The sequence below is a fragment of the Protopterus annectens genome, chromosome 2.part1 (genome assembly GCF_019279795.1).
Source record: "Protopterus annectens isolate FY-2018-M chromosome 2.part1, PAN1.0, whole genome shotgun sequence".
Classification (NCBI taxonomy): Eukaryota; Metazoa; Chordata; order Ceratodontiformes; family Protopteridae; genus Protopterus; species Protopterus annectens.
The window spans coordinates 865,838,599-865,866,248 of NC_056729.1; the positions used below are offsets into that span (position 1 = coordinate 865,838,599).

Genomic DNA, 27,650 nt, shown 5'->3' on the forward strand with positions numbered 1-27,650 from the left:
AGGGATAATCGTCGGAGGTTACACCATCCCATTTCACTCCACACCCCCTCCCGTCAAAGGGATCCCAGACGTTCCACCCAGTCAAAGGGGTCATGCAGCAACAGAGGTTTTTCAGCTGCTAGAGAAAGGAGTCATCCAACAAGTCCCCCCAGACCAGATCGGATTAGGGACTTACTCGAGATTATTTTGGGTGCCGAAAAGAACGGGGGACCTGAGACCCATTTTGGATCTCAGCCGACTCAGTCATTACGTACACAAGTCCAAATTCCGGATGGTCATGCTACAATCGATTCTCCCATTGTTGGGAAAAGAAGTATGTATGTGCTCCATCGACCTGAAGGATGCTTATTACCACATCAAAATGGACAGAGCATCCAGATGTCATCTATGCTTCTGTCTGGGAGCCAGGCACTTCCAGTTTTGAGCCCTGCCCTTTGGTCTCACCACAGCCCCCAGGGTGTTCACCAAGTGCATGGCAGTGGTGACGGCTCACTTGAGACGTCAAGGATTCCAGGTGTTTCCTTACCTGGGTGACTGGTTCCTATCCGCCCCCACCAAGCATCTACTTCTTCAAAACAGAGATACTACCATCGATCTTTGTCACCAGTTAGGCATCACAATAAACTGGAAAAAATCTGCCTTGCTACCCTCACAGCATGTCTCATTTGTAGGAGCAGAGTTGGACACTATTCGGTTGAGAGCATTCTTACCTATGGAGAGGATCACAGGGTTGCAATGACAGGTTCGGATGATAATGCCTCTGACACGTGTGAGGGCAAGACTAGTTCTTCAGTTACTGGGGACAATGGCGTCCACTGTCATGATGGTTCCATTAGCGAGGTTACATATGAGGATCCTAATGGTCCTTCCAAAGACTACCGTTGTCTCATTCTATCTTAATCACAGGCAAATGCAAGCAGGACCTCAGTTGGTGGCTATGCACCAACAACTTAGACTTAGGGAAACCCTTTGTTCCACCCAACCCGGTAGCCACAGTGACTATGGACGCCTCCCAGATAGGGTGGGGGGGCATTATCTCGGCAGGATGGTCCAAGGCACGTGGCAGGAGCATGAGATAGACTTGCACATAAATGTCCTGGAGATGAGGGCAGTGCTCCTAGCGTTGCAGGCACTTCAGGATGTCCTCCCTCTAGGGACTATTGCGATACACTCAGACAACATGTCAGTAGTGTGGTATCTCAACAAGCAAGGAGGAACCAGATCGTACCCCCTATGCAGGGAGGCCATGAGAGTGTGGAACTGGGCGATAGCTTCCCAATGGGCCTTGGTGGCAATGCACATCCCGGGGAAGACCAATGTGATTGCAGACAGGCTAAGCAGGGCGATCCTCATGCCTTATGATTGGTCCCTGAACCGCCGAGTGGCAGACAGCATATTCAGCAAATGGGGTCAGCCTTGCTGCGACCTGTTTGCCAGTCCCCTCAATGCGAAATGCAGCAGCTACTTCTCGCTGATCCCCCCACCGGGGGAATCTCCAAGGGACGCTCTTGCGCACAATTGGCCCTCTGGTCTGCTATATGCTTTCCCTCTGTTTCCCCTTATCTCTAGGGTGATTCAGAAAGCGCTATCCCTGGGAAGCAGATTAATTCTGATCGCACCATACTGGCCTTGACAAGTATGGTTCCCCTTCCTTCAACCTTACATTGTGGATGCTCCTTGGACTCTGGACCCCCATCCAGACTTGCTGACCCATATGTCGGGACAGCTCCACTCCTCCCTGGAGACCCTCCAGCTGACCGCCTGGCTGCTCCACTTCCTTCCGTAGTCAGGTGTCACGATTTTTCTCCAGACGTAGTCCATATTCTTTCGTCCTCTCATAAACAGTCCACTAGGAAGATCTACTCTAGCAAGTGTAAAAGGTTTTCGATATGGGCCCATTCCAGAGGTGTTGACCCCTACAACAGCCCCCATTGATTCTTTTTTGGAATTTCTGTCTCATTTATTCTACCAAGGGTCTACCTCAGCCACCATCAAAGTTCAGCTGGCGGCTATTTCAAATTATTATGTGGCTTATGAACCTAGCTTAATGGCACACAGGCTGTGTAAAGCGTTCCTGAAAGGCACTCTTCTCCTTCGTCCCCCTGTATCTCAACCTGTTATGCCCTGGGACCTAATTTTGTTCTGCATGCTCTCACTCTCCCACCCTTTGAGCCCGTGGCTTCCTGCGATTTAAAATTTCTTACATGGAAATCTGCCTTTTTGATAGCTATCACATCGGCTAGATGAGTATCAGAACTGCAGGCCCTCTCAGTCAAGCCTCCATATTTGATATTCCATAGAGATAGGACGGATTTGGTCTGAGAGAGTCTTTCTTCCCAATGTGGCTTCCTTATCTAATATTAATCAGTCCATTGAGCTGCCGGTCTTCTTCCCCGACTTCTCCAATAAGGCAGAGTACCAGTTTCATCTGTTGGATGTTCATAGGCAACTACGCTTTTATCTACACAGGACTAAAGACTGGCGGAAGTCAGACCAGCTCTTCGTTTCATTTTCAGAGAATTGCTTGAAGTCTGCGGTTTCCAAAGTCACCATCTCTAGGTGGATAGCTGGTTGCATCTCCTTTATTTATCAGGCAGGAAGAAAGAGCCTGCCCTTTCCAGTCAGAGCACACTCCACCAAAGCAGTTTCCACTTCCACAGCCTTTTAGGCTAGGTTATTGCTGGATGATTTTTGTGCGGCTGCAACATGGGCTTCTCCTCACACGTTTGTTTCCCATTACAAATTGGATGTGGTGTCCAGGGGCAGATCATCTTTTGGCTCCACAGTGCTCAGGAGTATTTTCCATTGAGCCACCCAGGATGTAGGTGCTAGGGACGCTGTCCCACAAGTGAAGAATGTAGGTGAGATAGGACTACATAACATCAGTTAGTTATGTACTCACCATAACATTAGATGTATGTAGTCCATCTCGCCTCACATTCTTCATTACCCCCCCCACCATCCCCCACGCCTGGAGGATTTGGAGGATCTCCTTGTACTTCTGATGTTAGAGTCCCTTTAGATAATTTGTTGGACCTCGTTGTTATGTGCGTGTGTGTGTGTTTGGGCTATGGATACGATACTTCAGTTGGCAGCAAACTAGATCTGGGGATGTGGAGCAGTGTATTGTGGGATACCATCTTAGCCCAGCCAATCAAAGACTTTCGAGCTAGTAAACAGGCCGAGTCGGAGCCGACATTCGGCTCCGAACCCACAAGTGAAGAATGTGAGGCGAGATGGACTACATACATCTAACGTTATGGTGAGTACATAACTAACTGTTTTTGATGCTTCATCTGTCATAGGTTGTATAGCTTGAAAACATTTAGAGGAAATACATTGAAGGAGTAAATGGTGTTACAGGTCTGGATTGGTAGAAAAGGTTGTAGAAGTTAGGTCTCTTTCCTATATCTAATCACATATTTTTGGGAATTTTGTTACTTGTTCTATGAACTTTTCAAAATTATTAACTTCTCTGCATCTGCAGACATCAAGTAGAAATAAAGGGAGATTAATTAGAAGTTAATACATTTTATAGAGAGGCATCAGCTGTCAAAACAGTGTATGTATCTTATTCCATTGAATAATCATTTCAGCAAAATTTTTCCCAGGGGTTAAAAACCAATTGACCAACCCGATGACCACAACAAAAACAGCACTGTTTAAAATCCATCCTGGTGGGGGCTGCACCCCACCCCCCACCCCAATGTGGGGGGGGGGCTGCAACCCCTTAACTAAATATACCAACTCTGAGATCACACTACAGTGGGGAATAGGACAAATTCGCAATGATGGCCCACTGTGTTTTTCCCCATGAGGAAAAACATTGCTGAAATGATTAACAGTTTGATGAAGAGGTGTTCAGTAAGTAGTGCATTCAGTAAAAACATTAGTGGATTTAAGAGTAGTCCATATATATATATATATATATATATATATATATATATATATATATATGTGTGTGTGTGTGTGTGTGTGTGTATAATAATACAAGTGTAGTTTATTAAAAAAAATGTTTACAGTGTAATCCAGTTGGAAGGGAGCATAAACTGTTGTCCCAAGACCCTAGAGGATATATGAACTAACATTGGGCTGTAAAGAATGACTATACTAATATAGAACATAGATAAAGGATGTAATAAAAACACAACTGATGAAAAAAATGGAGGAGTAAAACAAAAAATGATGAAACAATTTAATGACAGATAATACACATCAAACAGTAAGCACTTTCGTCCGCAATGGACTTAATCAGACTGAATAATGTGACTAAAAGTTACAATTTTTAAATCAGATACAAAAACACATGACCTTGTAATTAATGATGCACCCCTTTCCTTCTTCCCTATCATTTAAACCAGGTGGATGGCAGGCATTTAACCTAGCCTGCCATTCATATTCCTTCCACCCAAGTTCTTCCTTGGCATTAAATTTATAATCAGAATTCAAAACTTTATCTAAAACACAAAACCTAAAATCAATATTACATACATTTTCTTCATAATGTTTGCCCAGAGCATTTTTGTCATCTGTAATGCTTACAGCATACTTATGCTCATATAGCCTCCTGTTTAGCTCTCTTGTAGTGCATCCTACTTAAAAAGATTCACATGACAAACACAAGATTAAATATACTATAAACTTAGATTTGCACGTATATCTACCTTTTAGCTGAATATTATAACCACCAATCTTGCTTTCTTTTACATCAGTCAATAAAAAAATTGCATAAATTACAATTAAAACACTTATACATTCCAGAGTTTGCACACTTTTTTTTTTGGGGGGGGGGGTTAATTTGCTTTGAAACAAAATTTTAAAACTACAAATTGATTTAGTCACATTATTCAGTGTGAAGAAGTCCAGTCTGGGTGAAGTGCTTACTGTTTGATGTGTATTGTCTGTCATTAAATTGTTTCACTGTTTTTCGGCTTATTTCTCTGTTTTTTTTTCTTCAGTTTGTTTGGTTTCCTTAAATTGGTGTGCTTTTGGACGTAATACAAACATATTGGTACAGTTTGTAGATATTTTTGCCTATGCTGTTGACACATTATTAGACATTTATCCACACTGTTTTGATGTATCATTACAAGTTTATCTGTTTCTTTGACACATTGTCAGAACTAATAAATTCCCGTAAACCTGATATATTTATGTTATTTGCTACAAACTGAATTCAAAATTCACACACTGTACATGGCATCTGGACAAATTCCAGCTGTACATTCACAAAAGGCCCCCAGGGTGGTGGTAAAGATGAAGCTTTAATATTTGCATTTTTGCTAACATTGTGTTCGTAACATATTGTACAATTATTCACATATTGAAGAATCAAATGAGAGACATAAGGGGCAGACTGACTTTGGGGAATTTGGTTAAATAATGCTGTATTACCTGCATGGGCTGGTAAATGATATGCTGTTACCAGAAAAGTAGCAACGAGGCAGGCGTCACCAATTGTCCGTCCAGATGTTGCCATAGCCCCTTGGCAGATTTACTGCATCCTTTCTTAATCCACCTCTAAATTTCTCCCTGTGATGCTTCAGCTTGGAAAGCTGATACTTTTTTTTTAAAAGCAAACACACCATCTCCTTTGGATTCATGCAATAACATCATATGTAGTTTTGGAAAAAGTCCTTTTACAACTTGTTTGTCAGCTTGAGCTGCCAATTTGTTTCCCTTTGAACAAGTATCTATGTCTTTTTTATGGGTACTACATTTGACTACTACTAATTCTTTGGGTAACAAAAGAGCATCTAAAAGAGAATTGACATAGAAAGAATTTTTAATCTGAGTCCCTGCTGAGGATAAGAACCCCCTCTGTTTTTAAAGTTGCCCAAAGTCATGTACAACACCAAAAGCATTGCAGCTGTTTGTGTAGACATTTGCAACTTTACATTTTAGCTAACTTACAAGCTGTTTGTAGAGCCACTAACTTGGTTACCTGGGGAGAATATACACCCTGTAGTCTTTGTTGGAGCAAAACCTCAGCACTGATGCAGACAGATATTCCTGCAAACAAACATTAATTTCTATCTTTCCCAGAGGAACCATCCACAAGTAGATCTAGTTCAGTGTTTGGTATAGGAATGTCCTTTAAATCACCCCTAGGAGAAAGCAGATAATTAGTCACACATACAATCATATACTTCAACACCCATAGCAGTAGGTAACAAAGATACAGGATTTAGAACAGGACAGCGTATGAGAGAAATAGATGCATCAGAAAGAAGAGTATGTTTATATTTAGTTAAATGTGCAGTTGAGAGAGGATGAGTTTTCATTTTAAGTAAGAGAGCTGATACAGAATGAGGGGCTGTGACTGTAAGCTCATGCCCGAGCATCAGTGATTGTGCAAGATTGACTGTAATGGCAGCAGAGGCCACCACCCTTTGCAATAGAGTCAAATGCCGAACTATAATAAGCTAATGGAGGATAGTTGTCCGTATGTTTTTGTACAGGCACTTCCTTAGCAAATCCATTTAATTTGTGACAAAGTGAAAGTCTTTCCATAATCTGACAACACTACAGTTGGGGCAGTAGCTAAAGCTTGCATTAAAGTCTGAAATTAATTTTCCTCATCGCTATTTCAAGGGAGGGGCTCTGGTGATTTGTCAAGGGTTTAACAGTTTCTGCATGGTTAGAAATCCGTTGTCTGCAATATCCTGTCATACCCAAGAAGGATTTAAGCTGACGCTGAGTAGTTGGTCGTGTAGCTTTAGCTATTGCCTCAATATGAGATAGTAGCATCTGCCTACTACCCTAAGATGACCAAGATAACATACCTAAGATGACCATATTTCCAACTCTTCTCTTGACACCTTATGTCCCTTTTCTGGAAGAATAGTTAAAAGGTGTATTGTATTCTGCTGACAGTGCTGAAAAGGATCAGATGCTGTTAGCAAGTCATCTACACATTGCAGTAGCACAGACCCACCTGGAAATGTCAAATCTTCTAAACCTTTGTTTAGAATTTGAGAAAATAATGGAGACTCCCTATGTCCCTTTGATAGCCATGTCCATGTATACTGTTGTCCTTTATAAGTAAACGCTCACAGAAACTGACTTTAAGGGTGGATAGTTCTGTGTTCAGCATTCTTTTTTATACGTATCACAGAAAAATATTTTGCTGTAAGTTGTATGCAACTCAGTATTGTTGCTGCTTTTGGAACTTCAGGAAAAGTTAGTAATACTGCAGTGTTTACACCCTCAAATATTGCACAAACTGGTATGTATCTTCTTGTGGTTTCTTTTTAGGGAGAATGAGTATTACAAGGGCTTTTAGCTGGCGCTGTTATTCTTTGTTGCATTAAAGGCTGAATTACAAGCTTAATTCCCTGTTCTGATTTCAGTGGATACTATGGAACTCTATGGAGAGCTTTAGATGGATCCAATTTTATTTTTACTGGTTCTGCAGATTTTAATATTCCTACTTCATTAGCACGTTTAGCCATAAGTTGGCAGGTACCTGCTGCAACAGTTCTTCAGCCATCTATATACCTTCAATAGGCTGTTCCACAACTTTTGTAAGACTGCTAACACTTGCCCCTCTGATTCTGTTGAAACACCAAATACACCCCTTCTGGTGTTACAGTAAATAATACAGCCCAGTTTACATAACAGGTCTCTTTCCAGCAAGTTCAGCAAGTTAGTCAGAAAGAAAGAATGCCTTTCCTCAGTAGGTCCTAAAGAAATTGTTATAGGCTTTAAAATAGGATATGTAACAGTAGCATTTGTTACCCAAGTACCTTTTCTTTATTTTGATGCTGGTATCTGACTATCTGAAGTAACTTTTAATACAGACCTAGTAGCTTCAGTGTCCACCAGCAAAGGGATTGCCTTTGATTTTATTTCTACCTTAACATTGGGTCCCTTTTGATCTATTGGCAGCAGAGGTTCAAGCGATTTCTGGCTCCTTCCAGTTTGAGGAGGTAGAGGAGGAAATGCAGTATTGCTATAATTTGGCTGCATTCAGTCCGGGTATCTTGAACTCTCTGCATTCGATTGTGTGGGTATTCTCCTCTCCAGAGTCCTGCTTCACCACAGTTGAAGCAAGATCCATCAGATGGGGGAGGAAATCCACTGCCAGCTCATTGTTGCCTACCAGCCGTACCTTGTTCCCCATAACCAACACTTTTACTAAAACCGCTAGCAACTCCTCTCCCCCTTCCCTTGTATCTGCCTTGCCCCTTTGGGGCTTCTAACTGCCTAATTTTCAAACTTAACAGCTTATCCTCAGTATCTTTTCTCTGTTTTTCCTGATGCTCAATACATTGATTTGCAGCACTTAACAAGGACTCCCAAGTCCTTTCCCTGCCAGTCTATAAGCACTTGCTTTATTTGATTTGGTACAGGGGCTTGCTGACCCTGCACAAAAGCAGTTACAATAGCTGGTTTAGCTTGTTCTTCTGGATCTGGTCTTCTTGAATGTTGAACAAACACTGCTTTGAGATGACTCAAATAATCTGAGGGGCTTTCTCTTTAGTTTGCTTACATGCATGTATTTTAGACCAATCTGTCTTAACTTGATACACTTCCGTAATTTTATTTAACCCTGACCTTTTTTCTATACGTGGATTCCCTGTTCGTGTAAAATCTTGTTATTCCAGCCTTTTCAAGCAACTGTTTTCTTATTTCATCTGAAGTGACTACCCAAATCAGCTGGTTTAAATTTTTCAAAGTAGGGTTGGAACATTCTATTATGTTTTTTTATTCCTCCTTAAACCTTAACGGATCTTCTCTAACATTTGGGAAACTTTTGAACAGTGTGCAAATCAACAAGGGGCTCAGGGCAATGAACAAGTTCTCTATTATTTGCCCCCAATATTTCTCTGAATGGTACCAAAAGATCCTCTCCAGAGGCAGCAGCCTATTGTCCTACCCTGTCATGTGAGATCATGTGGAGATCCACAGGTGTGTCACATACTAGTGCTCCTGTTAGAAGGATAGAAATTTGTTGGAAATGAGAGGAAGAAGAAACCTCTCAGACTACCAATGCCTGTTCTGGCGATAAGGGTTAAACAGGGGAACTAGGTTGTGATGCAGCAATACCACACTGACCTGTCATCCAGTGGACAGATGACCAAAATGCAGGAGTCTGAGAAACCGTGGAATTTTGCATAGGATCCACCTGTACTGGTGCATATGCGGGTGGGGTTTCAGTAGCTACTGGAGTGCTATCGTTCTCTTCTGAAGTCTCTGCTTTTTGACCATCTCCTGTTTATTCTAAACCTGACAAGACAGGATAAAGGAATAGTGGTCTGTACTGCTTTCTTAACCTTTTTTACTTGCTGTAGCAACTTCTTATTAGTATCCTGTAATCTTATTAATGCTGATTCATTTTCCCTTTTAAGGGCTTCAGTATACCAGGAATAAAGTATTGCCCATTGTTTTCCATTTGTTTTGGTTTTCTTCCAAAGTAGTCCTTAAATTCCCCTAATTTATCCTTTTCACAAGTCTCAGTTAATGGAAGTGCTTCACCAGGGCAATATCTTGTGAGCTGAAATTCGAATTCTTTCAAGTTTCCTTCCCATAATTGTGATACATAAAATATGCAGGTGATGTCCTTCTGTTCAGTGTTGCAGTATACTTTACATATGGATTGTATCCCGCCCAATGACCCAAAGTCTGGCCTGTATACAAAAGCTTAAAGCCACTGCCTGCACATGGGACACCGCACAAAGGTACAGCTGATGTCGGCCATAAAAGGGATGTCCACACATGCCATCTTCAGAACTTATTCGTCGCCATAAGGAAAGGTTGACTCATAAGTTTGATCTGCCATTGGATATTGCTGGTTTCACCTTTCAGCTTCAGATAAGTATCCGTAGGGGATTTAATTTGTTGCTACTGCCTCTTACTGTTGTTAATATCATCCAGGAAGGGCAAGTGTAGGTGTGGAAGCAAATTCCACATAAGGATAGTCATGCGCTTTGTTTGTTCTGTTTAGGGCTTACTCACGACCATTGTTCTTGTTCTGTCTTTCAGGTCTTTGTACCTAAGACATTGCGTAGTCATCTGTCAGCTTTAAATCTCTATTTAGAAAACCAGAGACTCAAACGTCTGGCTAGGGATGCAGTGGAGGGTTCTGGAAGTTCTTCTGAGCTGTCTGTGAAGAGGAAGGTCAGCAAAGCTGTGCCTACTCCCTCCATTGTACCTTTTGACATTGGTGAAAACCCGGCAGTGGTTTCAGAGACAGGGTCTTTTTCTTCAGCAGGTACCACAATGGAAGCCGTCAGGAGTGGGGACCCTAGCGCATCCAAGGCTATGCAAACATCCACTTCGGACAACTTGGGGCAACCATGGCTTGTTATTTTGGAAGACTCGAACTGTTCCTGCCTCTCAATCTAAGGAAGTGTCAGACATAAGACCTATGTCCGCCCATTCTCCTCAACAAGTGAAGCATGTTAAGAAGAAGCAGAAGACTAGGCATTCCACTGTTCCTTCTACACCTCCGTCAGATTGGGATGCTTTCTCGCAGGTTCTCATTAAGGCTCTGATGGCCTTGAGGCCTCCAGCTTCGGCTTCTTCCATTTCCATGCCTGCCTCTTCCTTGTCTCCTGTGCTGCCATCAGGGTCTCCGGGGTCATCTGCTGTGCAGGCTGGGGAATTTCAGGTTCATGATTTTGATTCTGAGGAGTCTTCCTCAGATGAAGACTTTTAACATACCCCACCCAGATTCCTTCCCCTCTGGAATCTGCTTCTCCAAAGGAAGAGTCTAATGGGGGGATTCCCCCATAGAAGAACTTTCCTTTGGGGAAACTGTTAATAAAATGAGGAAATTCTTTATGTGGGATTCCTCTCAAATTTCAGAGGAGCAAAAAATATATGATCTTCTCAAGTTAGAGGCCACTGTTCCGGAGGCCCCTGCTCCTTCAGCAGTTTCTCCAGGCCTCCCAGCTTTCTTAGATGCCTTTGCATCTAAAACCCTAGACTCCCAAGCTCCTGCCCCCAAAAGGCATAACCATTTTTATAAGGCCCATGAGGATTGTAAGTTTCTTTTAAAATGCCCTTCAGCTGATCCAGCTGTGATCTCCATTACTTCTGACAAACCATTTTCATGTATCTTCTTGTACAGAGTTGCTTCCTTCTGACAAGGAAAGTAAGATTTTGGAAAGGTAGGGGAAAAGGTCTATACTTCTTCTACTTTGGCTATCAGAGCTATTAACTGCCAGACACATATGTCTTGGTATGCTGTGGCCTTGTTTTCACAGGCTTCCCAGGCTCTTTCCTCACTACCTGATTCAGAGGCTAAGTCACTGACTTTCTTTTGTCTGCTTCCTCCCAGGTAGCTAGACATTCAATCAAATGTAGTTATGATGTAGTAGAGGCATCTTCTTCTGTTCTCAGGAGGCATTCCTGGTTATGTCTCCAGGCACTCCCTGATGACATTAAAGCCAAATTGCTTGATGCTTCTTTGGATAATTCTGCCCTGTTTGGCAAAGCAGCTGCAGAACTCTAAAATCTCTGAAGGAAAAAGGTAAAGAGCTCCAGGATTTGAAACCTTTACTTATTTTCCCCAGTCCCTAAATTCCATAGGAATTTTCCTGCCAAAACTCCCTTTGTCAGGAAACCTGCTCACTCCTCCTCTTTTTCCCCTTCTAGATCTAAGCCACATAAGTCTTTCACGAGACCCCAACAGCCTAAGGCTGTTGCTTCTGCTCCCTCCTTCTCCTCAGCAGCCTTCTCAGTCCAGGCAATGTTCTATGTGACGTTCAGCTCCCTCTTCCAAGTCATACTCCTTTGTCTCTTTGCCTTTCTCTTTCTGTCTCAGCTTGGATGGAAATCACTCAGGATTCCTGCATGATTTCAGTCATCAAAAAAAGGATACTTTATGACTTGGAAGACTCTTCCAACATTTCAGGGGATACCTCAGCCTCCCCCCAGTCAGTTGCATCTGTTTCCACTGTTGCTTGCTCCAACCAAGGCACCATTCAGGCTGTTCCTCCAGACCAGTGGGGAAAGGGGGTTTATTCCAGAATGTTTCTTGTTCCAAGGAAAGACGGTCCTTGGAGGCCTATCCTAGATCTTTCCCTGTTAAATACTTTCTTGGCGATGCCTTCTTTCAGGATGCTATCTCTACAATTTCTTCCTCCCCTGGTCTCTCATCAACCTTTCCTAGCTTCTCTGAATCACAAGAATGCCTATCTGCATATCCCTGTTCACCCACAGTTCAGGACATTCTTGCATTTCTTGGTAGGTTCTTCACACTCTCAGTTTTCTGCCTTGTATTTTGGTCTTTCCACTGTTCCAAGGGTATTCACAAAGTACCTAGCCCCAGCCATTGCCTATTTAAGGCTGAAAGGGCTTCAAGTTTACCCTTACTTGGATAATCTGCACTTTCTGGCCAGCAGTCCAGACCTGTTACTCCACACCTGGACCTAGCTATTCCTTTTCTGCTGGGGCTAGGATTTTCAATAAATTTCAATCTAACCCCAAGTTAGGATCTCATATTCCTAGGGTGCAGGTTCCTTACAGACTTGATGGTTTTTCTCCCTTCAGAAAAAGCAATTTCTCTCATAACATAACATGGAGTCTGTTCAGCCCCTTTCTTCCATCATGGCCAGGGAGTTTCTGAGACTGCTGGGGTTCATGGCCTCCACAATCCCCATGCTACCTTTTGCAAAATTACACAAGAAAGTCCCAGTGGTTTCTAAAGACAGTTTGGTCCCAACATGCTCATCCTTTGGAGGTCTTGATTCCTCTTCTTCCCTGCCTTCAGGCAGAGCTACATCAGTGGATGCAACTCAGTCATAACCCTGGCCTACCTTTTCAGGTACCTCAGCCAGCTTAGCAGCTTTTCACAGATGCCTCAGATTTAGGTTGGGGAGCAACCTTTGCTTCCAGAAAGGTACAGAGTCTTTGGTCACCCTCTCAAAAGAGGGAGCACATCATTATAAGACAGATGAGGGCTCTGATTCTAGCCTTGCAGACCTTTCATCCTCTGTTCTTGCCAGGACCCCTCAGGATTCTTACAGACAATACCACTATCCTTTAGTACATAAACAGGGGGGCACAAAATCTGACCTTATTTGTCGCCAACCCATCAAAGCATGGGAACTGGCTATTCAGTACAAAGCGACGCTGCATGCTGTGTACCTCCCCCTCAGAACTTGGTGCCAGATGCAGTAAGCACATCCATGACACAATCCATTAAGTGAATGCTGCACAGGGATGTGTTCCTCGACCTAGTTCGCTGGTGGGTTACTTCAGAAATGGACCTGTTTGCCTTCCCTTTGAACAGACAACTTCCTTTTTTTTTGTGCCAGAGTCCCTTATCCTCAGGCTTGGAAGGTGAACGCTCTGTCCTTCTCATGGAAGGGAATGTTTCTTTATGCATTCCTCCCTTCCCTCTAATTCAGAAAGTCCTGCTGAAAATTCTACAGGAAAACAAAAATCTTGTTAGTGACCCCCTTTTGGCCAAGACAGCACTGGTTCCTTCTTCTTCTGCAATTAGCCAAGGGTCATCACTACATGTTACCTCACCATGTGGACCTACACACTCAGGACAAGGGATCCTTGATCAATCCACATCTGTCAACTCTGCAAATGACATTGTGGGTGATCAACTTTTGATCTCTTTCAGGCACCTGTTTTTAAGGACGTGCTTTGGGTTTTGCAGGAGGCCAGGAAACCCAATACTAGAAAAATCTTACATTTCCAAGTGGAAAAGATTTTCCATGTGATGTCAAAAAAGAAACGGGGATCACCTCTTTGCGGATGTCCCTTTAGTATTTTCTTACTTGTGTGAGTTGCCTAACAGTGGTCTTTCCTATTCCTCAGTCAAAGTCCACTGTTCTATCTTGTCTGCTTGCTTACTGTTAACTCCCCACTTAGCTTCCAGGCTAGAGGTTAAGCTTTTTCTTAAAGGCATGCTACACATGAAACATCCTAGGAAACCAGTTCCTCCTCCTTGGGATCTTTATATGTTAGAGAAGCTTACTCAGGTCCCTTTTGAGCCAGCAGCCTTCTGTAAGGCTTTGCACATGGAAACAGTACTCCTAGTAGCCCTCTGCTAGCAGGGTCTCTGAAATTCAGGCATTGATCACTTCACCCCCCTTTTTGGTTTTCCACAAGGACAGAGCATCTTTGAAAATAATCCATCCTTCATTCCTAAAGTGGTGAATGAGCTGTCTCTTAATCAGTCTATCCAGTTGCCTTTCTTCCCTTCATCTCTACCCCCCATTTAGAGGATTCTGCATTCCATAGATGTACATAGACAACTGATTTAACTTGACAAAACTAACTATCTTAGGAAGTCTGATCAACTTTTTGTATCCTTTTATTCCAGGGGTCTGGGTTTACCTGTTTCCAAACAAATTATCGCTATATGGATCTTAAAGGCTATTGTGTTTTGTTATGATTTTCATAGGAAGTCCTTATCTTCCATTAAGGCCCATTCCACCAGATCAGTTGCCTATTCAGGGGCTTTTGTCAAAGGCCTAGATGCTTACTTCTTTTTAGAAGCTGCCACCTGGTCATCTGTTCATAGTTTTTACAAAGCATTACAAGTTGGACACTATCTCCAGATCCAGGGTGCAGGATGTGCCAGGGCAATTCTGCATGGTTTTGTGGAAAATGCTTCTTCTTAGTCCTCCTCTGACCCATCCTCCTCCCTGTGTTCTCTTTGAGCTTTTGTACTCTCCCATATGTAAAGAATACTGCAACATTGAATAGAAGGACAAACAATAGTTGTGTAAAATCTTACCATAAAAATTGATGCCCTTCTCTTCTATGTTGCAGTATTCTGTCCTACCCGCCTTCCCCCTACAACTTATTTCCTAGCATGACTACCTTTTCGGCTCCCTTTGAATTACCTTTCTTCATGGGTCTGACTTATTCTGAAGATGGTATGTGCAGATGTCCCTTTTATGGTTGATGTTATCTGTGCCTTCGTGTGATGTTCCTCATGCAAGCAGTGGCTTTAAGCTTTTGTATACAGGCCGGACGTCGGGTCGTTGGTTGGAGTACAACACATATGTAAAGACTATTGCAACATAGAGAAGGACATCTATGGTTATGGCAAGATTTTACACAACTATTCTTTCCTTTTGCAGGGATTTGATCCTACCTACTTAATGTTGTTCTCTTTTCCCTTATTAAGACTTACCTTGTGGATCCTTGTAATCTGGCAAAATGAGTACACCAGTTCACACAACATTCAGGGAGGGAAGGGTAGGGATTCTGTTGTTGTGCAATGACAGGGTAAAGGTTTTAATCAGCCTTTTTTCACAACAACTCCTTGCTTTCATCTTGTTGCATGTTCAAAAGTATAGCTCCAGCATTTCGATTGGAAAAACAAGACAGCTAGCTGCTTTGTCTAGAACTGACCACTCTCTTGGGAACTTCTGAGGGTACTTTCACACATTCACACCTACATCCCAATGTGCTCTGGACTCATGAATTTGATTTGTCAGCACAGATCTATGTCTCAGTGTACTATTGGCTCATGAATTTATTTTAACTTTTCCTCACTTATACGTTTAACAACACACATTATCTTTCATACATTTTACCTTATAGTCCTCTCTCTTGAGGGTACTGTCCTTGATGCAAGGTTTAATTTCTTTAATTTTTTTTTTTTTTTGGTTTGCAAATACACATTTAATAAACTTTTTCTTATTTGCTGTGGGGTTCTCTCACTATTATTTTACCTAAAACCTGTCAAGCAAACTCAGTCATTCAGCAAAAACAGTTATTCACTCATTCCACTCTTTCAATTCCAATTGTCTATAAAATGTTCTTCCTCCAATCAATTTTCCCACCTAGTCTAGCATATTTGCACAGCTTGAACAGTTAGAGAACTGAGTCTGTGACTATTCCATGCAAAACAGTGTGGAATTCACAGAATAACGTTTTGTGTTGGGCCCTTGTAGTTTGCTCCACACTGCCCTGCAGCAATATCAAAGTGCAGAATCCGAGTCACGGCACCAAATGTTGAAATTAAATAAATAATTTTACTTTTTGACTCCGTCAACAATGAAACTTCAGGTTGTGCAAAGTACTTGGCTATTCCATAAACAGCTCTGGGAGACTGCCTGCAAAAATCTTCAGAAACACTCTCAAGGAACAAAAAGAAAACATGTGTGTGTATATGTATATGGATGTAGTACTTATGCTCGAATGCATAAATCACCGAACTGCTATTAACCGAACACTAACCACCGAATACACAGTAAAATGAAAACATATTCCACCGACTCACTAATCACCGAAAATAACACAATGGCAGATAACTGCAGCAAAACTCAAGTGAATCCTATAGATAACGAAGTGTAAAAAAAACACTAAATCTTCTTTTATGCAGGTGGGCAAGCCCCCCTGCACCCCCCACATGGGGGACTGTGCCCCCCACACCACCCTACTTTTATATTCTCACTCCGAGGTCGCACTACAGTGGGGAAAAGGGAATTCTCCCTTAACGGCACCGTAGTGCGACCGGCACTCTTGCAAATATGAACGGCAGTCTTGTTACACTTCATTATCTACTTACAACGCATAAGTAAAGCCTTTGTAAACTGAATTCTGTGTTTTATTTTTTGTTAGTACGAGTGTTGAGCTTTGTACATGGGATGTGTGTTTTGTGCTTACGCTACAAGATTCACTTGAGTTTTGCTGCAGTTATCTGCCGTTGTGTTTTCGGTGATTAGTGAGTCAGTGGAATATGTTTTCGTTTTACTGTGTATTCGGTGGTTTGTGTTTGGTTAATAGTTCTGTGATTTATGCATTTGAGCATAAGTACTAGATCTATATATATATATATATATATATATATATATATATATTTATACACACACACGCACACACAGACACACACACACACACACACACACACACACACACACACACACACACACACACACACACACAAAAAAAAAAATATATATATATATATATATATATATATATATATATATATAATACACACACACTGGATATAAAAAGTTTACACACCCCTGTTAAAATGCCAGGTTTTTGTGATATAAAAAAATGAGACCACAATAAATCATTTCAAAACTTTTCCCACCTTTAATGTGACCTATAACTTGTACAATTCAATTGAAAAACAAGCAAATCTGTTGGGGAAAAATATAAAAAAATAAAAAATGTACAATACGCTGGCGGCATAAGTGTGCACACCCTTAAACTAATACTTGACTCACCTTTTGGTTTGATTACAGCAATCGGCCTTCTTGGGTAGGTGTCTATTAGCATGGCACATCTTGACTTGGCAATGTTTGCCCACACTTCCTTGCAAAAGTGCTCCAAATCTGTCAGATTGCAAGGGCATCTCTTGTGCACAGCCCTCTTCAGGTCACCTCACAGATTTTCTCTTGGATTTAGGTCTGGGCTTTGGCTGGGCCATTCCAAAACTTTAATTTTCTTCTGGTGAAACCATTCTTTTGTTGATTTGGATATATGCTTAGGGTCATTGTCGTATTGAAAGGTGAAATTCCTCTTCATCATCCGCTTTATAGCAGATGCCTGAAGGTTTTGGGCCAAAAGTGACTGGTATTTGGAGCTGTTCATAATTCCCTCCACCTTGACTAAAGAAAAGCATCCCCAAAGCATGATACTGCCACCACCATGCTTCATCGTTGGGATGGTGTACTCTTGGTAATGTGAAGTGTTGTTCTTGCGCCAAACATACCTTTTGGAATTGTGGCCAAAAAGTTCAACCTTGGTCTCATCAGACTATAACACATTTTTCCACATGCTTTTGGGAGACTTGATGTATTGTTTTGCAAATTTTAGCTGGGCCTAGATGTTTTTCTGTGCAAGAAAAAGCTTCTGTCTTGCAACCCTACCCCATAGGCCAGGCATATGGAGAATACGAGAGATTGTTGCCACACATAGTACACAACCAGTACTTGCCAGAAATTCCTGCAACTCCTTCAGTGTTGCTGTAGATCTCTTGGCAGCCTCCCTGACCAGTTTTCATCTTGTTGTTTCATCAATTTTGGAGGGACATCCATTTTTCTGCAAAGTCACTGTTGTCCCATATTTTCTTCACTTTTTGATGACTATCTTCACTGTGTTCCATGGTATATCCAATGCTATGGAAATGTTTTTGTACCCTTCTCCTGACTGATACCTTTCAACAATGAGATCCCTTTGATGCTTTGTAAGCTCTCTGTGAACCCTTGCTTTTGCTGTAGCATGAAACTGAGTAAATGTCAGGAAAATCCTACTAGGACACCTGAATTTTATTTGGGGTTAATCAGAGTCTTTTTAATTGATGGCAAGTGTGTACCCAAGAAGACTGAATGTTGTAATTAAAGCAAAAGGTGCTTCAACAAAGTATTAGTTTAAGGGTGTGCACACTTATGCAACCAGCTTATTGTACATTTTTTATTTTTTACATTTTTTCCCCTAGCAGATTTGTTTGTTTTTCAATTGAATTGTACTGGTTATAGGTTACATTAAAGGTGCAAAAAGTTTTGAAATGATTTATTGTGGTCTCATTTTTTTTTATATCACAAAAACCTGGCATTTTAACAGGGGTGTGTGCACTTTTTATATCCACTGTATGTATGTATATGTGTGTGTGTGTGTGTGTGTGTGTGTGTGTGTGTGTGTGTGTGTGTGTGTGTGTGTGTATATATGTGTATGTATATATATATATATATATATATATATATATATATATATATATATGAGTCTACTTCAAAGTAACGAAAACTGACTTACCTGAAAATGAAATCACCGAGAGGAGATTGCCAAAACCATATTTTAACAAATAATCAGATTGCCAAAACTTTACCCAGGATAAGTATCCAGTCATCCAACATGGGGAAATTTGCCCTTTTCCCCACTGTTGTGCGATCTTGGAGCTGGTATATTTAGTTGGGGATGGAGGCATAGCCCCTCCATTGGGGGTGTGGGGACCATAGCCCCCCACCTACGTGGGTTGGATATAGCATGGTGTATTTCTTTTTAAATGTTGGATGAGTAAATACTTACCCTGGGTAATGTTTAGGCAATCAGGTCTTTTTGTTAAGTTTCAGGAATTTTGTTTCGGTTGAAGTAGACCCATACATACATACATAAACATATATATTTATATATATATATATATATATATATATATATATATCTATGTATGTATATATATATATATATATATATATATATATATATATATATATATATTAGTTGCATGCTTGCAGAATTTTAACGTTACGTTACTTTTAGCATATGTGTATTTTAAAATATTTTCAGCCCTCCTGCTTAGAGCTTTGTGAACACTTCACAAATATGCATATTAAAAACATGAACCACCTGTGTTAAAATTTGTTGTCCATAAACCTTGAAACATTTAGTACCAATACCTAACATAACCTCTTTTAAGTCCTTCAGCACTTACTTTGCCTTCAAATATTTTCATTACACTATAGTTTGCTAACAGAGAGACTGAAATTGTAAGGCACTTAAAAATATAAGGCTACTACTTAAATCATATGAAAATGTATAACTTGCATAATTCTGCGTATGTTTTTTTATCCTTCCTTTGACATAAAAATACAATAAACATTTTGACTCGTGTGAAGTAATTACAAGTTATCTATTTAGTGAAGAATAAACATAAGACATAATATTTTTCCTCAACAGTAACTATAACAACCCCAGTAGAACCAAGTCTGTACTTTAGTTTAAAACAATAACATAAAATAAATAAGTGGATAAATAAAGTAAAATGTGGATGTTTCCCATATGTTTGGGTACAAAAATTATTTTGCACACTGCACACCATAGAGGCACACACCACCCAAAAAACAACATTGATTAGTCATGTCACTGCCATACAATGTAATTTGTTTTGACAAAGTAAAAAAATTAAAATAAAGGAATAAAAATAAAAAATAATGGAACTACAGACAATTATCCAGTCAAAGCATACAAGCAAAGTAGTGTTGTCTAAATAAAAAATAAAATGCATAACAACATGCTAACACAGTTCTCGCTACAGTACAAAAACACAAAAATTAACTGATGAAATTTTGAATTGCTTCAGAAACTTGCAGCATAAAACCACCCACATGACACTCCATTCATGAAATTCTACACAGACTAGCTAAAGTCCTGATCAGTAGAAACTTGCTGAGTTAATATAGCCCTTTGAAGTTAATAGGAAGCATTTCATCCAAAAAAAGCACAGAAAACAGACGTGGAATGCATGGTAGCCTGGTTTGTGTGCTCTGAGTGGTGTATTTTATTCCTGACTTGTGGTTTTGCTGCTTGTCAAAATACTCATTCCATAAACCTGCCATATAATTCATGTACCACACACCAGACCTTATGTAGTCATTACTTCTTATTTGCCTGTGGATTAAAGCAACATATTTTCATCCACTGATTTCACAGAATATTTGTATGTGTGAGTGATATGGACACTTCAACAAATGTAATATAGATAATGAAATGACAGAGATCAGGCACTTTTGATAGTAAAATGTGATTATTATATATTTATTTTTTGTACGGGCACCAGTAAAGATGATGTATTAATTACTTTAAAACTTAAAGATAGCCAAGTCTTTTTTATTTATTTGTTTGCTTGTTTCTTCACCTTCAACCATGAATAAAGTATGTGTAGTAAGAGAAATAATAATAAAGCCAATGTTAGTTTGAGACTGCTTCCGTGTAAGGTAATTCAGTGCAGTGTTTGATATCCCAGTTCTGAATTCTGATGATCACTGTAGGCCTTGTTTAAATTAATGTTCTAATGAACTTTTTATCCTTAAGATTCAAGATATATCATGCTGTTCATCAGGCTATAGAACAAAGTCGAGATTCCATGGTTGTGATCTTTCTTGAAGACATCCCTGACTACAAACTTTACCACGGACTTTGTCTTCGTAGAGGAATGTTCAAGTCTCACTGCATCTTGCATTGGCCAGCACAGAAGGAGAGAGTGAAAGCATTTCATCAGAATCTGAAAGTTGCAATTGGGTCAAGTAACAGAGTCTTGTAGATCTGAACTTGTAAACAGTAATGTAGTCACACTTTTTAATGTGGTGCTGAGGTGCTTGGGTTCAGACAGCATGTTGTCACTTCATCAAATAATGGAAGAATTATACAATGTAGATAAACTGCTTTTATATAATTATATATTTTAATTTGGTGCTATATTCAGATCAGAAAGTGAATGCTGTATTTCCATTGTGAGTTTTGATACTGTAACATTTTCCAGAAATTCACACTTTTTTGTTTTTAAAAGACAGTAAATGGCATTGAAAAGCAGTAGGTGATATTTCAATGCACTTAATGCTTTACTATGTTGCTTCATTAGAGGACTATTCTAAGAATTATGAACATGGAAATGTACATGATTGGGCTAAAAGATTTGGACACAGTGGTGTCTGCATTACTGGCCAACAACTGCTGCTTATCAAAATCACTTTTGACAAAAACAGGGAGAATTCCTTTAAACTCCCATGTGGGAGAAGCTTCCTCTACTTATTATAACCCCTTTCAAAATTGTAGCACCTCAAGATAGATCATATTTAGTTGAAGGGGGATTTCTTTTGATTTTGCAAAGACTTTGCAAACTCGGTTCAGATAATTCTGCCTTAAAGAAACTGACATTGGTAAGTCATCATTTGAACTTGGAGATGGACCTTTGATTTCCATCTGTTTGTTGTATGTGTTAGGCAACAGAGAGCAAACCATTTGATTTTGTTATACTTTTTTGAAAAAGTAACCCTGTTTCCAGTGGGTCTATCTAGTTACTCAAAATGAAAATAAGTTAATACTATAAGTAGTCCCTATGTAGGTATTGACAGATGGAATGAGACATGTTGCTGTGTCTTTTGAAGAAGCGTTTATTGTTAACACATTCACAGTGTTTTGTATTGCCATGTCAGCTGGCAATATCATCAATTCTGTTTTAGTTCTTAATGGCATCTGCAGCAGAACTGCGTGACCTTTTGTTTAACCCACTACACATTTGTTTTTCTGAAACAAAACCAGGCTTGCCACATCTGCTTTATCTTTTTATTTTTGATTCGTAAACAATTAAACTCTCTGTATAAATATGTATATAAATAAAGCTGTGTGTGTTTGTGCATAAAAACATACACATACACACATAGATTTCTACCTTGTAAGAATTTAGTTTTCGTAAGCGTTGATGTTCAATGCTTAAATCACTGTTGCAGTATCCTAAGCTGTTTGGGTCCTAACCCATGTGACAAGCCAGCCTTCAAAGCTTTAGGCCACCTTCTGCATGTTTTAACTTTTAGGAAACTTAAGGGGGCTCCATACAAAGACATTTAGAGTGCAAATTTCTTCAGGAATTTTTGTGCCAGTGAAAACTACTCCTTCAGCAGGACCCATGGAGCATTCGGTCGGCCAGCTATCTTTCAAGGCAAGTTCCCTGTAGGAGGGAAACTTCCAATAAAATTAATTTCCTGAAAAAATATTGTTTTACTGACTAAAATGTTATGCTTGCTAGGAATCAATGTTTTGGGGACCGTCATTGGTTTACTAATGGGATTTGTGTTTAAATCCTTTTATGAACTTTTTATTTAAAAAAAATGTTTTTTGACAGAATTTTCCTACTGACTTGTATGTGAGGCAGGATGTTGATTGGGGGGGGGGGGGTTGTCAGTGGTCTACTTACTTCTGTACCACTTGTTCTCTACTTTATCCTTACTAACACAGCCAAGCTTCTGTATCCTCCTTAAAGGTATAATTCTTGGCTAGCCTTTGGAGAAGGTTCTGGTCTCTGAAGTTTTGCTTTCCCCAGAGCGCAAGAAGAAGAAAGTTGTAGGGATTCTTTGGGTGTCAGGAATGATGGGTGAGTGCTGTGGCTGCTCTTGGTACCTTAGACCTCCCATATTTTTCTCCAGGTCCCCCTGGTGTTGCACCTGCAACCTCCAAGGACCAGGGGATAGACGTGTCCATTGTGGCTGTAGTAATGAGCCTGGTGGACAGGAGAGAACCACACTTATTGGTCTCAAGAGAAGGAGTGGCTGAGTTTCTTCACTCAGCCAGTAAAAGGAAAATAAGTCTGGGATGAGTTTATCTGCTATGGGTTTATCATTTTCTGGGAGTTTTCCTTCAAACGGGAATGAATATATTGAGAAAATATTGCTTTTTTTTCTTTTTATTTCCATGGACAGGAAACACTTGCGTGCATTTACTAAGGAGTGCCATTTTCTTTCCAAATTCTTCTTCAGCTAAGGAAAGAAAGAGTTCCCTGTCTTTCTGACTTGATTGTTCAGTCAGAAGAGCAGGCATTGCATGGTGATGTTGTACACTTGAAATTTCTTCTCAGCCTGAACAGTTTAATTCTGAGGAATGTGTGGCAGCAGAGTTTCCTATTGAAGATGTATCCTTCTCTGAGACTTTTCTAAGTTGAAAGAGGTGTTTCAGTAGGAGCACAGTGAAATTCCTGTTGCCCAGAAAATGTATTATGATTTGTTATAGTTGGCTATTCCCATATCTGCAGCTGTTCCTCCTGGTTTGTCTGCTTTAGAAAATGTTTTTCACACTACTACTAGTTTACCAAATAGTCATCAAGTCCCAAGAAACTCTTACAGTTTATACAGTGTACCTTAGACTTATATTTGTTTTCCAACTCTAAAGCAGATCCAACAGTATTTTTATTTATCTAAAGCTGCTTCTGCTAAACAAATAAATGATGGTAACCACATTCCATCTGACAAGAATGTGAAAGCTTTTGACAAGTTGGGGAAGAAAGTGTATTCTTCTGCTTTTATCTTTTGGGGTTTCAAACTGGAAAGCTTATATGTTAAATTAGTTTATCTTTGGAGAACATGTTAATTATTAAACTTCCTTCTAGTGAAATAAAAAATATTTAATGCCTCAGTAACATCTGCTTCCCATATTATTAAGCATATTTTAAAGTGTGAATATGATGCTGCTGATTCTTCCCCCAGAGCTGCTGCTTTTGAGTCAGTAATGCGAAGATTGACTTGGCTTTGTTCTCACACCTTCCTGAATATGTTAAAACTGAAATTTTAAATTCTTCCTTAGACAGGGAAGTTCTGCCTGGGTCTTCTGTAGCTGAGGTTCTGAAGAAATGTGATGAATGGGGAAATTGAGTCAATTATATCTACCCTACTTAAAGAAAAAATCCCTTCCTCACCCCCTTCCCTTTTCAATAGGCAATTTAAGTAGCAAGGAAACATTAAGCAGGAGTTTAAAAAGCAATGTCAAGGAGGCTCCAGAAAGAAAGGAGAAGCCTCCAAAAATCAAGGCCAGCCCTCCCAATAAGCCTATTTGTCAGTTCATCCCCACTCCCTTCCAACCCTGGCAACCTCGTAATGTCCTTGAAGCTTTGTCTTTTCTTGTGGTACCAGACTCTAACAGAAAAATGGGTTTTAAATATAATTCAGCAGAGGTACATTTGGCAAAAGAAATTCATCCCTGTGTCCCAGGGGATTCCTCCTTTACCCTGTGAACCAAGTGTCCTTGTTTCCTCCCATTCTGAATTAGAATAAAATTCCTATTGCAAAGAAAATGTATTGTAATTTGTTCTAGTTGGTTATTCCCAAGTCTGGAGCTGTTCCTCCTCCCTTCGGGGTGGTGCAGTGGTTAATATTGTCATCTCACAGCAAGTTCTCCGGTTCAGTTCTCAGCTGGAGTGCCTTCTTTGTGGAGTCTGCATGTCCTCCCTGTGTTCGCATGGGTTTCCTCCCACATTTCAAAGTCATTTGTCTGGAGCGTTTTTTCCCTGGCCTCCTCTGAAAATAGGCTCTGTCATCATCAGACTTACTTGGTGAACAAATACTAATTAAATAAATAAATGTTTGGATGGGAGTAATAGAACCAGAGCCCCCTTCAGCTGTGCAAAGACTTTTATTTCAAGGATTTTTCTGATACCAAGAAAGGATAGATACTTCAGGATTGTGCCTGCCCTTTCTACATCTTTTTGTCAAGATTCCAAAGTTCAAACTACTTTCTCTTCATTCCCTCATCTTCTCCTTTCTCTAACTTTCACGGTAAAAGTAGACTTTAAATATGCATATCCCATTTCTATTGCTAAGCTGTTCAGATATTTTTAGGATTATTTGTGTCTGGCTTACATTGTCAGTTGTCTGTCTTATTTTTTTGACTTTCCATTGTACTAAAGGTATTCAGAGTGTTTGGCGCAAGTAACTGCTTGTTGGAAACTTCAAGGCATTCACATCTTTCCATATCTGGATGATAGTTTTCTTTGTAGACTATTTCTGAAGCTGGAGTCTTTATCAACTGTTCCGAATATCTTACTCGCTCTGGCTTTTCAAATCAATTTAAAAAAATCTTTTCTCATCCTTTCTTGCAGAATTGTATTTCTGGGATGTCTGATAGAGTCTACCTTTCTTCCTTAAAGTGGAGATACTGCAACAGTTATTTCTAATTTTCTCTACTCAGAGCCGGTTATCTGCAAAATAATTCCTCAGGATATAGGGGTACATGGCAAAGAATTCCTCAGGATATAGGGGTACATGACAAAGAATTCCTCAGGATATAGGGGTACATGGCGTTAATGAATTCTCATGCTTCCGCTGGCCTGACTCCAGATGAAGAAAATCCAGTGGTACCTCAGGTCAGCTTGGACTCGGCATATTCAACTTTTATCCTTTCAGATCCTTGTTTTTGCATTTGTAAGAAGGGAGATTGTAATTTAGGTCTTTTATTCTCCCTTCCAGTCTGTCACTACAGATGCTTCCTGACATGGGGAGTGGTTTCAAAAGTGTTTAAAATGCAAGTTCTGCTGAACCCTGAAGGCAGACAGAAGCACTTAAATGTCTGAGAGATTTTGGCTGTGAGAAATGTCTTTTAAATCTTCTCTGATCCCCAGGACGACAAGACCGCAGGGATGTAATACATAAACATTGGGTAAGAGATTATAGCTTTTTTACAGACATGCTGTAATAACCTGGGAGATGATAGTTCAGCACAGTTTGACACTTCACGCATTCCATCAGAGCAAAATGTGACTGCTGACAAACTAAGTAGGACCAAGACAGACCCCACAAATAAAAACTTCATTATTGGGTCTTCCCAGAATTGATACATCTGTGAAAAGTACATCAAGTGGATCTGTTTGCCTCCTTTCAAAACAGGCAACCTAAGAAATTCTGCTCCAAAACTCATTGCAGATGACCCTGAAAGACAGTTGCCTTCTCATTCCCATGGAAGTATTCATGTATGCTTTTCCACCCTTTCCACTGATTAACGGATTCTTCTAAAAATCCATTAAAGAAACTCCAAAAATTGTGCTTGTGACTTTCTTCTGACCCAGGCAACAGTGGTTATTTCTTCTTTAGTCTGGCCAAGGCAATTACTACAGGCTTCCCCACAGACTAGATTTGCTTACACATGATGGGGATTGTTTGATACATTTTTAAAACGTTTTATCTCAGATGATATAATTTTGATGCCTTTTAGGCACTATTTTTTGAGGATATGCAGCAGGTACATAACGAGGCAGGGAAAATTGCTACTAGAATATCATACATCAGCAAGTGAAAAAAGACTTTCTAGTTCATAAGTTTATAGGTAGGTACTAGGCTATCGGCCCTGGGGCCTATACAAGCCCAGCCAAAAAGGTACCCTGGCTTTTGCCACCCAAGAAAATTATTTCCTCTGCCACTGTCGAGCAGAGCCACAGAGGTGATCCCAGGGTGAATTTCCTATCTCCCATCCAATCATCAAGATTTTTCTTGAAGAGTGCTAATGAGGAGCATTGTTTGATATAGATAGTTAGTTTATTCCAGAGTATGGGAAGTCTCTGGGACAGGAATCTATCCCTCCGGCATGTTCTGTTTATTGTGGTGACAAGGTTTAGGTCCCTAGAGCGTGTAGCTCAAAGGGATTGGGATTTCTTTAAGTGGAGCATGTCCAACAGCTCTGGGTTTGACATAGCTTTGTATGTTAGGCAGAGATCACCTCTGAGTAGGCGATATGCGATGGAGTAAAGCTGGAGTTTTTTGAGACGGTCAGCGTAGGGCATCTGTTTGAGGCCAGTAATCCTCTTTGTGAGGTATTTCTGCGGCCTTTCCAATTGTTGGAGATGTCTTGTGAGGTACATACCAAAACGGGCGTTGTACTCTATAATGGATCTAATGAGTGATGAGTAGAGGGGATCAATGACCTCTTTTTTTTCTGGATGAGAAACCTTTTGTGATGAGGTGTGCCACGTGGAAGGATTTCCTGACTACTGTGGCAATGTGATTATCAAAGGAGAGACTACTGTCCACCTGTGTCCCAAGGTCTCTTATCACACTTTCGGTGTTAAGTATACTACCGCCTATGTTGTAGTTCATGGGTACAGAATTTTTACCAAAGGGGATGACAATGCACTTTTTGGCATTGAGCTTGAGGCCATGGCTTTGACACCAGGTATCTGTCTCAGTGAGGCCCTTTTGTAGGATGTCCACATCGTTAGGAGTTTCGATTATGGCTCCTAGTTTGCAGTCCTCTGCGAACTTCGTTAGCCAAAGACCTTCTGTGTTAGCCTGTACTTCAGAGAAGTAGATACCAAACAGGAGAGGACCCAGGACTGAACCCTGTGGTACTCCACTTGTCACTGGTCTGAAGTCAGATTTGGAGTCTGCTACTTTAACAGTGTGGGTTCTGTCAGTGAGCCTGTTGGCAACCCATCTTGTGACATAGGGATTTATACCTAGTTTAGT

At 40.4% G+C, this 27,650-nt stretch overlaps 1 protein-coding gene across 1 annotated transcript in view; it reads left to right on the plus strand.

Annotated features, from left to right (window-relative positions):
- Positions 1 to 27,650, plus strand: part of TLR3 (toll like receptor 3) — a 309,450-nt gene that overhangs the window by 278,613 nt on the left and 3,187 nt on the right. Inside the window, exon 5 of the mRNA XM_044062513.1 lies at positions 20,746 to 20,957. Coding sequence (XP_043918448.1) covers positions 20,746 to 20,957 — 212 coding nt within the window. The remainder of the gene's footprint in view (positions 1 to 20,745; positions 20,958 to 27,650) is intronic.